Here is a 13,938-nt window from a genome sequence, read left to right as displayed (position 1 = left end):
TATTCTACCATTTGCCTCTACTGCTACGGATTCTTGTAAAAATAATTTAACAACAATTAGAACGAAAGATAAGGCAAAACTGCACTCATACTTACCAAACAATCAAGCTGAGAAAATGGAGTCTTACTAGAGGGTTGGCTAATATCCCAAACCTTAACACAGCCCTGAAAAATAACTTACCATTAATTTACTACATATTTTCTGGACATAAAGTATAATTTAAACAACAAAAGAATAGACATCAGTGGTCTCATACACTTACATCTTAAGTGTTGGCAAGCGATCAGTCTCTTATACTAAAGACTGTAATAAAATTGCGATGTTAAAGCCATGGGAAGAATCTTGAAAACCAGGTGTTAATAACTTTACACCACAACGAATTCTGTATTATAATTAAATCATTAAACATAACATACTCTCTATACGAAAAGAAACACTTGATTGTAAGTATTGTACATTCCCATGATAGCCTGAATGATTTTTTATCTATTTTTTACAAGTTACTACATTTTCTTTTCTGACAATATAAATGTAAATACTTTCATTTTTGCTTCAGTATTTGTCAATCAACTTGCTTGTTCTCTGCTATAAACGAAATTATTTCTTACCTTACCGTACTTGTTTTAAGGTTATTTATATTTCGTCCAATACAAAGCCAGTCTGCCTTCACTTCTGCGAAACACACGCATTCAGTAAACTTTCACTTCCTTCTTTATAAATGTATTTAATATACTTTTACTTCCTCCAATATAAACTTAGTCTACTATCAACCACAACATAAATATATTTAGTCTATTTTCATTTCCTTCAATATAAACGTAGTCCACTATCAACCATAACATAAATATATTTAGAGTATTTTCATTTCCTCCAATATAAACTTAGTCTACTATCAACCACAACATAAATATATTTAGTCTATTTTCATTTCCTCCAATATAAACAAAGTCCACTATCAACCATAACATAAATATATTTAGAGTATTTTCATTTCCTCCAATATAAACTTAGTCTACTATCAACCACAACATAAATATATTTAGTCTATTTTCATTTCCTCCAATATAAACTTAGTCTACTATCAACCACAACATAAATATATTTAGTCTATTTTCATTTCCTTCAATATAACCGTAGTCTACTATCAACCACAACATAAACGTCTACTTTCTGCACTTATGCAGACGTATTCAGTCCTTACTTTTCCCCCAGTGTAGACGTATTTGGTTGGACTGCTTATGGTAACAGCACAAACTACTTCCCCGTGACTAAGTGTGTTAATTTGACGGGCATGTCGAGGAATCCCTGGACCAATCAGAGCATCAGGTGGGAAAGGGACGGGCTGCATCTGCCCTTCTGCACTGACGTGGAAAGAATAAGCTCTGAAAATAACCTAAAAATTAACATCTTTCTCTCAAGTCCGTCATATCTGTCTATATCGTTTATGTAAATTAAACACGTGTGTTGTACTTGTAGTTATGCAATGTGCTCGTAACTTCTTAGCCTGCTTTATTTAAAGTTCTTTCAAACGTAGCGCATTTCATATGAGTGATTCATTGCCTCGTATCTTTCCCAGGAGTGATTTAATTTCACAATCTTGCACTAAACAAAACAATATGTGATAGAAGTGACCGACAGAAAAATCACTACTAAATCATTAACTAGAAGGAAAAGAATGAACGGTAAAATCAATCAGAAGTTTTGATAAATATCTAATAATCGATTCTTAAATTTTATTAGGTATATACAAATGTTAATAATCTATTAATTTCATCAGGTGCATAATATCCTAGAAGTTAAATAGCCTCGTGGCTCGAAATAAATCGATTTAAACACATATATATATATAAATATATTCGTATTTCGTTTTTGTACTGAACAACATAATATAATATTCTGCTTGATGCATATTTATCAAGGAGACTGTATATCTTGAATAGAAAATTCTATCTCAAATACCATTATCGGATCAAGCTAGCATATGCACATTAATAATTGAAACATGATAACTTTTAGTATTTTGGTAGCGTGGTGATACATTTTGCATAACATCGAGTATATCAACAACACTGTTAGTAATGCTGCCTTCGTTTTCTGTTCCTTAGACGGATCTAAAAATTCTATACTGTTGTTCTGAATGTATTAGTTCAAGTACATCTTGTCCATACCTGGAGGTGGAGACAACTGTAATATAAATCACAGATAATTTTATCTTCTGTTTTTGTTGTAGAACAGGGGGCTATACTATAATCGTTTCTATTTTTCTTAACGACTGATTTATTATTACTGTTGTCGTATTCAATCGTGTATGAATGATGTTTTTATGAAATGTTTTAATCACAACAGCCCTTTGAAAACAAGGAAAGGTAACTTAATACATATATAAACCTGAACTGTGTCAATATGTAAGATATTTGATAACATTTACAAAGTACGTTATAACTGAACTACAACAGTATTTTAATACTCAGAACTTAAACGTGAACATGTTTCTAGTTAAACGCTACACCCACAACCTAGATTGTGTCTATTGAACATCTTTGATAAGTTTCATGTTACACTTACAAACCAGATTGTGTCTACTGAACATCTTTGTTAAGTTTAATGCTACACTTACAAATCAGATTGTGCCAACTGAATGTCTTTGTTAAGTTTAATGCTACACTTACAAACCAGATTGTGTCTACTGAATGTCTTTGTTAAGTTTAATGCTACACTTACAAACCAGATTGTGCCTACTGAATGTCTTTGTTAAGTTTAATGCTACACTTACAAACCAGATTGTGTCTTATAGAACGTCTTTGTTAAGTTTAATGCTACACTTACAAATCAGATTGTGTCTTATAGAACGTCTTTGTTAAGTTTAATGCTACACTTACAAACCAGATTGTGTCTTATAGAACGTCTTTGTTAAGTTTAATGCTACACTTACAAACCAGATTGTGTCTACTGAACGTCTTTGTTAAGTCTAATGCTACACTTACAAACCAGATTGTGTCTTATAGAACGTCTTTGTTAAGTTTAATGCTACACTTACAAATCAGATTGTGTCTACTGAACGTCTTTGTTAAGTTTAATGCTACACTTACAAACCAGATTGTGTCTCCCTGAACGTCTTTGTTAAGTTTAATGCTACAGTAAGTGCTCATGTTGTTCCACTGTAAAGTTTAACAGTAGATTCAAAACTCAGGCTTGTATCTAATGGACTTTTATGTGGATTGGAGACGCTCAGAACAATAAACAGTAAGAAAGGTATACAAAGAAACATAGAACACACAGTGAAGATATTAAACTATATTCTGAGGTAAATAATTTGAGTAAGGAATATATACGCTTAACTAAAAAAAATAGGTAGTTAATAAAACGTCATAAGTAAGCACCACATGAGGAGGTTACACCACAAAGTACAAAAGGCAAACTAAAGTAAGAATAACATAAATTGAAGTGGGAGGGACACACACACGAAGGAGAAAGACTACACTCAAGTTAGATGGGTATATATATATATATATATGTCTGTGTGTGTGCGCTGAAATAAGGATAACATACACTGAATTAAGAATGACATATGCTCAAGTAAGGTTGATACAATGAGGTAATGATGATATAAACTGAAGTGATAAGAATATAGAGGAAATAAGAAGGACTACATTGATGTAACGATGGCATAACCTGGAGTGAGGATGACATACATCGAAATAAGTGACATACACTGAAGTAAGAATAACATATATATACATCGAAATAAGAGTGACATACACTGAAGTAAGAATAACATATATATACATCGAAATAAGAGTGACATACACTGAAGTAAGAATAACATATATTCATTGAAATAAGAGCGACATACACTGAAGTAAGAATAACATAAATTGAAATAAGAGTGACATACACTAAAATAAGAAAAACATACATCGAAATAAGAGTGACGTACACTGAAGTGAGGAGGGTATACACTGATGCATTAATATGGTAAGGTTTGGAGGGCATCCAGAGTGTATGTTAAAGCAGAAAATTAACGTACGGTTTTCCTCCGGCTATTGAGCCGAATCCTGGTGGCCTGATGGACTGGTGAGTGTCATATCCAACCTGGAGAAAGAAAATTGAAACAAGTATATTTTGAAGTTTGAAGCAAAAATTGTATATATTTTCACACATATACCACGGACACAGAAATTCCAAATATGTTTTCGATATAACACTTCATATAAGAACTTTAAGCCTTAATTATTAGTTACTAGTTACTTCCTTTATGAAAATTCAACTAACAACTGAATATAGTGTTTATATGCCAGTAGAATGAAGGTAATAGAGTGAAAGGAAAATAATCGTAACGATACGGTAAGCATATCTAAAGCACATCTTTTGTGTGTGCGACTTTATAGCACTATTGAAGTCGCACTTAGTCGTGACGTGTTGTCACAACTATTAAGACATAAACCATAACTGATCAGCTTCTGAAAGCATATACAATTTCTATGCTTATAAAGAAACATCAAGGAAGAAAACAGATAAAAATGCTCGTTGAAAGGCGTACGAAAAGAATGTGAAGTGATCATGCTAAAATGTCATTTGTACGAACTATGTCATTCACAGAGCACGAAATTATATGTGAATGTCATGACGTAAACTACAGCAGAATATCTCATTACGTTATTCAATAAAATATATCGTGAACAGGATAACTCTGAGTAACAATACAAAAATAATGACGTCCGCATGAGTGAAAGTTGCATTACACTTTGAAACTCCAACAAAACCTTCCTATCAACGTTTTTAATTCAACAGAAAATGGGAAATAGATTTGGTGTAGTGTTTTGACTACTCTACAACGGGTTTTGTTTGTGCCACTTTAGTTTAAGTAAGATTTTACTGATAAATAAATAAACACGTGCTCATTTGATATAAAATGCTACGCAGTTCCGGGCAAGTGTCTGATTCAACCTCGTTGACCGAGGCTCGTTTTGAGTACGTTTTTGTAATAGTCTACTAAACTGAGGTCAAACATACAAGAAGTATGGAACCGTTACATACAGCAACCAGCATTTCGTGTTTTTCTTTTTACTACTTGTTTCTTAACCTGTTCAGTGCCGTAGACGAAATAATTCGTTCAGGCCGATCGGTAACATAGTGCCACGGAGAAGTTAATTCGTTCTCAATAATACCTAACTTCAACGCTAGATGTCAGCACCATACATGCATTTGACCTACTTACAAATTGTTTCACTTTCGATCCAAAATAGCATCAAAAAAAGTTACAAAATGAAGAAGCATTAGAGTTGTATTGTAGCAGCTTAAATACATGACAGTCAACAGGTTAAAGCATCATTCGGAATGTGCAAGAATGGAAAACAAAAGAAGTGAATAATTAGAGGACACTTTTTTCTACTCATCTTATGGCACTACATACCAAACGTTGAATGAGCTGCGTCACCAATAAACCTAATATTACTGATAAGAATCATGTTAAACTGTATACATTTTGTTTTTACATTCTACATTGGATTAAGTATGATAAATGTCCAAAGAAAAACGGCTTTGGCTCAGTGTGATTAAAATCATACTGAAAACACGTGTAAACTCTAAATACAAATATTTTTCGTTATTTCTTCAAGCTTTAATTGACAGAGTGCAAGACACTTAGTAATTTGCCGAAGAGCGTAATCAGGTGTTTCCAATTCTTAAACCTGCGTTAGACTTTCTGTAGTAATATGACAAACTACAAAATGTCCATGAAAAATAAAATAATATCATTTAATTAGTAGCTTGCTAGTCCTTTATTTCATTAAATATGGACGGAAAGAGATGCATTATGTCTGTACCAAGATAGTTTTGTCATGCACAGTTGTTTAAGCGCTACAACTAAACTGGAATGACAGTTTTTATTATGTTTCTCTAAACCTCCCTAGCTTGCAAATAAAATGTAAGGAGTTTGGTGTTATGATGTTCTCTACGTCATCTAGTATTGTAAGTAAACTGTAAAGGGGTTGGTGTTATGATGCCCTCTAGGTTATCTAACACTGTAAATAAACTGTACGGGGGTTGGTGTTATGATGTTCTCTACGTCATCTAGAATTGTAAATAAACTGTAAAGGGGTTGGTGTTATGATGTTCTCTACGTCATCTAACACTAAATAAACTGTACGGGGGTTGGTGTTATGATGTTCTCTACGTCATCTAGAATTGTAAATAAACTGTAAAAGGGTTGGTGTTATGATGTTCTCTAAGTCATCTAACATTGTAAGTAAACATATCTGTTCTGTATCACATCTAGTTGTTCAGCTGGCTAGTGGCGTTTTTGTTTATCTGAAGTGTAAAACTACAGAATAAACTAGTTACATTATGTCCAATGCAATGAATCAAACCCTAGATGTTAATGATAAAAGCCTTAAAAGACAAGCTAACAACGTTACGGAAGGATTTCTAAATAACGTACACATAGCTAACAACTTATATATCTAAATTAGCCAATTAGCTTTGTTTCTGATCAACTTACCATTGTTCTAGAATACGAGTTGAGAGCTGGGGATAAGCTGTTATGAAGCATACCTTGCGAGTAAGACGAGTTGGAACTTAGGTCGGTAGGAACAGTCCCATGAGACCCAGAAGCCCCACTAGACATGGGGTATGGATACGTAGACCCTTCACACAAAACAATGGCATATCTTAAAACAAAACCTATGCTCCTTCACATCACTTACACATTGTTTATTATTGATAAGAAGATGGATCGTATTGTGTGCATGGAAGTAACATATGAACATAAACTGTTACTTGTGGCCTTTGTTCTTTCTTCCTAGAGCTGGATTTTATTTATTCCTTACAAAATAATTTTAAAAAATTGCAGTAAGTTTCTTATGATTATTTTTCTGTATTTATTGCGTTCGAAATGTCTTCAGAATTCTTGTCGTGTTTTATTACGAGTTTCTATTAAAAACAGGTAAGAAATATTGACTGCCTGGATGAAATATTTTCTAGCTGAAGTTAGTCTATCGATTCCATGAAGAAATGAAGTTACGTATGAATCCTTTATTATTCAGTTAAGTAACAAGACTTTCAAAATTCCTCCAGCTACAACCAAAGAAGACAAATTGCGCGTCGTATCAAATCCTGAAGACTTACCCATAGACGGCTGTTTCGAAATTCCTTTCATATTGCCTGAAATGGAATTGACGCTTCCCGAACTGTTTGGTGTTAGGGACTTACAGACAGGAGTTGGAGGTTTGTCATTCTAGTGATAAAAAAAATTAGATGGAAAATTCTATTTGTCTCAAAGAATTTTTTGTCGGTGATGACACTTTAATGGACTTTACTTGCCTGGTAGAACCTTAGAAGATGGATGACAATGCTAACCTGCCTGTCAGCTTCTTTGCATAGAGCTAAAATTCTTCGCCCATTTCTTAAGGTTTTACCGGGTAGAGGTGTTAAGTCTTTGACAATCTGCAGAGGATTTTATCACTTAAAGGACATTTCATTATTCTATATCTCAAAGTAATTAATCATCAGAGGTTAAAGTTCATGATTCTAAAGATCTATGTAGTTTTAGAAAAACACGGTGAGAAGAAAAAGTTTGGAGAAATGTAAAAGCTATGAGATGTCTGTCTGTTTGTATTTAATTAAGCACAAAGCTACACAGTGGGCTATCTGTGCTCTGCCCACACTGGTGGGCACTGTGGAATGAGATTTAATTCCAAAATGCTAACACCGAGAGTACTGCATCAAAACAAAGTGAAAGCACTCAAATGATTAGTTTTCTAAAGTTTTTAATGGCACAAGCCAAAACATTTTTTCACTCTAAGATACAGTATACCAATAAGCTGATTTAGTCAAGTTTGTTGGAAGTTTATAAGAAATCCTTGTAAGAAGAAAAAGCATAAAACAAAAACAAGTTGAACTTTTAAAATGTACCCCCCCCAAAAAAAAACGACTTTTAAATGCGTTTATAAAACAAAACGTGAAGCAAATTCTGTACTACCGGCCATAACTGACGGTAAAAGGTGACATAACTCCCGTGTAGTATTAAAATGAATGTAGAATAATGATATATGTTAGCGAACCTTTGATTAACAATATGGCGACTGACAGTTCGTTAAGAGCGACTTGGTGAATAAGAGGTATATTTGATTCCTTGATATGTTTCTCAGGTTAATTAATGCGTACAAACCAAGACCCTGGTCTAGCATGGCCAAGCGCGTTAAGGCGTGCGACTCGTAATCTGAGGGTCGCGGGTTCGCATCCCCGTCGCGCCAAACATGCTCGCCCTTTCAGCCGTGGGGGCGTTATAATGTGACGGTCAATCCCACTATTCGTTGGTAAAAAGAGTAACCCAAGAGTTGGCGGTGGGTGGTGATGAACAGCTGCCTTCCCTCTAGTCTTACACTGCTAAATTAGGGACGGCTAGCACAGATAGCCCTCGAGTAGCTTTGTGCGAAATTCAAAAACAAACAAAAAAAAAAAACAAACCAAGACCCAATCTAAACGTTTTAGTTATTAACGCAACAAAAACAAAAGTAGCTAACCACGTGATCCTTATGTTTTGAAGCAATGGGCGTACTTCTGTTCGAGGACGACCCACTTCGACTAGGAGGTCTTTCCCTCTTCAGTGACCGGTCCAGTCCATTTTCCCGTGGGGAGGGCTGTCCATTAGATGGTGAAACTGAATCCTATATAATTAGAGCTTTGCATTTTTTTACTAAACTTTTTTGTTTCTTCATAGAGGGCACTACTAAAATAATTTAATGTGTGAACGAATAGAAATATCAGTTTATTTGAAATTACTTTATATAAAACTTAATTACCTTTATACTCAATACTCATTTCAACCAATCTACACAATATATTTTAGAACTAATCCCATGATTTGATTTTCAACATCGTATAACACTTACATAATTAAAAAGGAAATAACTTATTTTCAAAACTGACAAGTAAAAAAATTAAGTTAAAGAATTATAATAAAAAGTATTTGCTATAATAAAAGATGGAATAAATCTTTAGAATGATGTTAAAATGGCAGAGAACAAAACGGTACAATGTTTAGATATTAAGTTAATTCTTACATCGTTTGTTCCCCTTCCCCCAAAGAAAAGTTTTACTTGCTATTGTTTCTAAACTCAGACTAAATTACGCATTACAAAAATTAAGGAATCTTATTGGAATATGACAACAATTCTAACCTCATTGGCAACATCGACCACAAGGTCTTGGTCGCTCTTTTCGTCATCACTGGGCTGAAAATCAGAAAGAAAAACAAAGTAAAAACTCATTCCGAGAAGATACACCATATACTTACACAATATAGCAGCACTCAAGAACTTGTCACTAGCACTGTCTTTGAAAAAAAAATCGCATTCATACAGAAATAAATAAATAATGTATTATGTTAACATATTAAGAAATTAGTAACAATGTGACGAGAACTGATCAACGATAATAAATCTGCAGTCAAACAAAGAGAGAAATGAATAACATATTATGTCAACATGTTAAGAAACTGGTAACAATGTGACAAGAACTGATCAACGATAATAAATCTGCAGTCAAACAAAGAGAGAAATGAATAACATATTATGTCAACATGCTAAGAAACTGGTAACAATGTGACAAGAACTGATCAACGACAGTAAATCTGAAAATACAAAGAAACATGAAACGATAATGTAAGGAAACAAAATAATTTTTGTTTACTTTTCAGCGGTCGTACTTCTTCACATTCCAAAGTTGCAGTTGTAGTTATTTGAAAAGTTTTAGAAAAGTACTTAGACTATATCACTCACATCAATGATATAATAACGACTTCGCAACAACAAAACAACAAAGTCCTATAATACCACAATAAAACTTTAACAAAACTGCATCATGCGTAACAAAAATTACCTTTGATCCGATTGTTTTTTTCCCAGCCATCCTATTTATTTATCTAATATGAAATTCAAGTTCAAGGTTTGTAAAAATAGTATTTCAAATACATTTTTTGTCTCCCGCAAATCGCTGCTCTAGAGGCCTTTCGTTCAATGCCAGTATTCGTTAGATTGGTTGTACTGTGACAGCTTGAAACATTATTTATATATCCATTTGAAGAAGTATTAAACAAAGACTCGAACGCTGAAAGCTGACTAAACATTGAAATCCAATAGGCTTTAAAACTACAATGAAAATCACTTAAGACCGGCATTTTATCCTCTTACTCTTAATGTGTCCACAATGGATTTCAAGTCAGAGGAATTATGCTTACTGATCTTTAATCACACAGGTTTCTTGTTAAGGTCCCTATCATTGCTGTAAAGGTTAAATAAATATTAAACTAAATGTGTCGACGTACTAGTTTTATATACCTTATGTTTATATGAGGTGTGAATTATCGACTCATTTTTATATGTGAAACAGTAAAAATATTCTGTTTTACACAATATCAGTTACTGAAAACGAGTAAATAAATACTCCTTTCACGAAATGCTTATACAGTTTTTCGAGTTTTCATTAAAAAGGCATTTTGTACGAAAGTATTAGTGGAGTTTGGAATGACCTGTGTAGAGTTCAGTTGTTCTAAACTTAATTTTAACTTAAATTTTGAATTTCAAACTGACTGAAAAAGAATATTTTCTTTTTGATTGGTTTTATAATTTATATATACCTACAATATCTCATTTTAAACTTGACGTATAAACTCAGTTCGGAAGTTCATTCAACGAAAATGAGTTGTACTGTATTTGAATAGGGACCCAACCTCCCCTCCTTAAAAAAATTAAAAAGGTAAAATAAATGTAACCCACAAGGGATATCCAGAAATTCTATTTAGACATGAAACTGTTGTGATGTATTGCAATAATGTGTAGGAAAGTTTCACTGAAATCCTTGGTTAGAACGCGGTTCTCATTTCACTGGATCTTGTCTAATCCCTAAAAGCCACAGAAGTCTGTCTGGTGAATGGAGCTATTATCTACGGTGAACAGAAGATATTTCTGCTCCAGAGGATCCTATATCAACATAAAACACAAGCAGGGAAGTAAGAAAAGTGTGGCTTATCTGTTGAAAACAGTTTCGAACTTCTGAATACCACAACAGAACCAAGTATTGTTATCCTATAAATGGTGGTACCTCACATGAAAGTGGGCCATTATAATTAGTTTGATCTTCGTAAAGCTTCAACTTGAAAAAGTGTTTATAGGTTTCCTTTCTCAACCTATGTATAGTAAAAATACTTACGTTGTCCATCTTTTTAAATACTTACGTGTCCCACCTTTTCAAATACTTACGAAGTCTACCTTTGTAAATACCTACGGGGTTCATTTTTATTAAATACTTACATGGTCCACCTTTTCTTCTCGCCTACGTTTTTTTTCCATATTTATTTCGGGAGAACGACTTCGCTGTTTGTCTCTCTCGTGAGGAGATGAGGAGCTCCTCTGAAGAATGGAATAATTGAAAATAAGTAATATGTGAAATATGTGGTTCAGACATTGAGGAAAATTTTCTAAAATTTAAATGTAGAAACCAATATAATGCTGAATTAAATAACTGATATATTATAAACTATATGTAGAACTTATGATATTATATATCAAAATGTAATGAACTGAGTTTATGAGATGAATATATCGATTAACCATCCAAAATACAACAATAATTCTACTGTGTGCCAAACAATATCAATTTTGACTATTCTGTATTTTTTATATCGCAGCAACAAGAATCACGTATTGCTGAGTATTTATATGATACGCATTATTAAATGATGATATGGGTTACTAATACGGACTAATTATACGTAATTGCCTTATGCTTTTGACATTTTACTTGTTTATTGTTAATCACAAAGCTACACCATGGGCCGGCTATGCTGCGTCTACTTCAAGTATCGAAACCCGGTTTTGGCGTTATAAACCTTCAGACTTGACGATGCGCCACCAGTGGGTCTGCTGTTAATGTAAGACGAAGTAAATATTTCATAAATTAGTTATATAAGGTGCAGTAAAATTATCCAATATCCGTGAAGACCGAGAACAAATTGTAGAATTTCGGTGTGTTCAGAGTTGAAACACCTATTGTTATGTAATATTATACGTGCTTACGATCGATGTTTTAGATACTGGTCATCTTGGCGCAAGAGAACTCGAAACCATCAGACAAATCCTACTCTGAGAATAGTTTTTGGTAATAAACGGTTCACAGATAGTGACTGTGTTGACTACGAGACAACCGTAGCTGTTCAAATTGATCGTTTTCTGTATTGTCCCTTGGGCTAGTCACAACACGGAGCCTAGATCACGACTCATAACTCTCACCCACTCACTCGTAGCTCAAGCATTTGATTTCAGTGTAAAGCTTTGTTTCAACATATTTCGGCCACGACCACCAGTTTTCAATAATACAAAAAAAAAAAAAAAACTCTTCAGAAGAAAAGCCGTTGTAGTTATACGAGTCTTGCTTTCTAGAACTCGAGGGAGTAAATTGTGGTGAAGACATAAAGTTTCAGAGAGAGAGAGAGTCATCTGTTTTTAAGGTGCAACTTTAATACTTCAAGACTGATAGAATATTTGTTTATTCTCTTAAATAAATGTAGACCTTATCGGTTAGAGCAGTAGTCATTCCTTTCTATTTGAAAACAGTCCTCAAAATAAAAACGAAAAAAAGACATTTCGATCTTAAGTCAGTAATGCTGACAGATCGTTCCAGTCAACTGTCAACCCTATGTGACTGTAATTGCTTTTCAACACATGAACCTCATGAGTGTACTGTGTGTGTGTGTATATATATATATATATAATGTTTGGTGTTAGAATTAAAATAAGTACTAATGAATTTTTATGCTATTAATTTATGTTATTCTAGTAATTTCATTTGGAAATTAATTGAATAAAACCGATTATAACTACAATTTATTTCCTTATTTTGGTTCATAGTTCAGTCGGCATTCATGAAAATGCATGGTACATTTATCGCCTCGACTACTATTATCTTCTGAAGAATCGCAGCAGGCCTGATGGACTCTAGTATTGCGCGAAAGGCCTCGTCGGTACAGGATATGATAGACGTAGTGTATTTAACATATTGTAACATATTTTCTTTTGCTTTCACTCATGGATTCTTACAATTTCTATACAGCAATACCTCTTGTGTATAAACTAGATTTACTGTGCAACTATCTGTCCTTGGGTTCCGTTGTCAACCACTTACGTTGTCCTAATCTATTCTGATGATCCATTACTGAACTATGCCCATTGTTCTACATTCTTCCAATCCATTTGTTGATGTCATCTGACCAAATGCATCATTCTTCTTCCTTCGATTTCTTCCACTGGAACCTCTTTTCACCTTCCCCTCAGATATAATGATATAATCAAAATATACAGTGTATTTTCCATTTCATTTTCCACTTATGTTCATCAGTTGTCTTTTTTTTTTTTTTGTCTTTGCATATTCCAATGCTTCCTTGTTACTTCTTCTAGGGTGAGATCGCTCGACTCAAAATCTGAGCGTCGCGGTTCTAGCCCCCGTCCTACCAAACTTGATCGTATATGTCGTGTGGACATTATTACGTTAAGGTCAATACCACTGTTCGTTGATAAAAGAGTAGTCTATGATTTGGCAATAGCTGTGATGACTAGCCCCTAGAGCAGATAGCCTCTCGTGTAGCTTTGCGCGAAATTCAAACCAAAGCTTCTCTCACCTGTAACCTGTTATTAGAAATTCTACTTGTATTAACTATGATCATTTCTACACCATCACAACCTTTTTCTTCAACTATTCACGTTATGTACTGATGGTGACAACACCCATCCTTGTTGATTAACTTTAAACAACTACTTAGTTCCTCCTGATATAATTATTCAAGATTTTGATACTTGGTTGATCTAGACAAATCTTCTACTGGATTTCCATTAACTTCTAAAAGTTAACACTGTCAAAACCTTTCCCAAAATATATGAAGCAAAC

The 13,938-nt window shown here is 33.7% G+C and overlaps 1 protein-coding gene across 6 annotated transcripts in view; it reads right to left on the bottom strand.

The window, feature by feature from the left end:
• Positions 1-13,938, bottom strand: part of LOC143240536 (transducin-like enhancer protein 4) — a 146,939-nt gene that overhangs the window by 77,520 nt on the left and 55,481 nt on the right. For 5 of the 6 annotated variants that reach the window (XR_013021809.1, XM_076483122.1, XM_076483125.1 and 2 more), the window contains 8 exons: positions 11,310-11,408; positions 9,180-9,233; positions 8,523-8,666; positions 7,126-7,234; positions 6,500-6,645; positions 4,028-4,092; positions 1,202-1,382; positions 96-164 (listed from right to left, as the gene is read on the bottom strand). Coding sequence is in view for 5 of the 6 variants with exons in the window: in XM_076483122.1 (XP_076339237.1) it covers positions 96-164; positions 1,202-1,382; positions 4,028-4,092; positions 6,500-6,645; positions 7,126-7,234; positions 8,523-8,666; positions 9,180-9,233; positions 11,310-11,408 (867 nt within the window). In the remaining variant the exon portion in view is untranslated. The remainder of the gene's footprint in view (positions 1-95; positions 165-1,201; positions 1,383-4,027; positions 4,093-6,499; positions 6,646-7,125; positions 7,235-8,522; positions 8,667-9,179; positions 9,234-11,309; positions 11,409-13,938) is intronic. The other variant, XM_076483124.1, reaches the window with a different exon arrangement.

The sequence above is a fragment of the Tachypleus tridentatus genome, chromosome 13 (assembly GCF_004210375.1).
Source record: "Tachypleus tridentatus isolate NWPU-2018 chromosome 13, ASM421037v1, whole genome shotgun sequence".
NCBI classification, from domain to species: Eukaryota; Metazoa; Arthropoda; class Merostomata; order Xiphosura; family Limulidae; genus Tachypleus; species Tachypleus tridentatus.
Note: the sequence above shows the minus strand (reverse complement) of the source record. Positions and strands in the feature narration are given on the sequence as shown.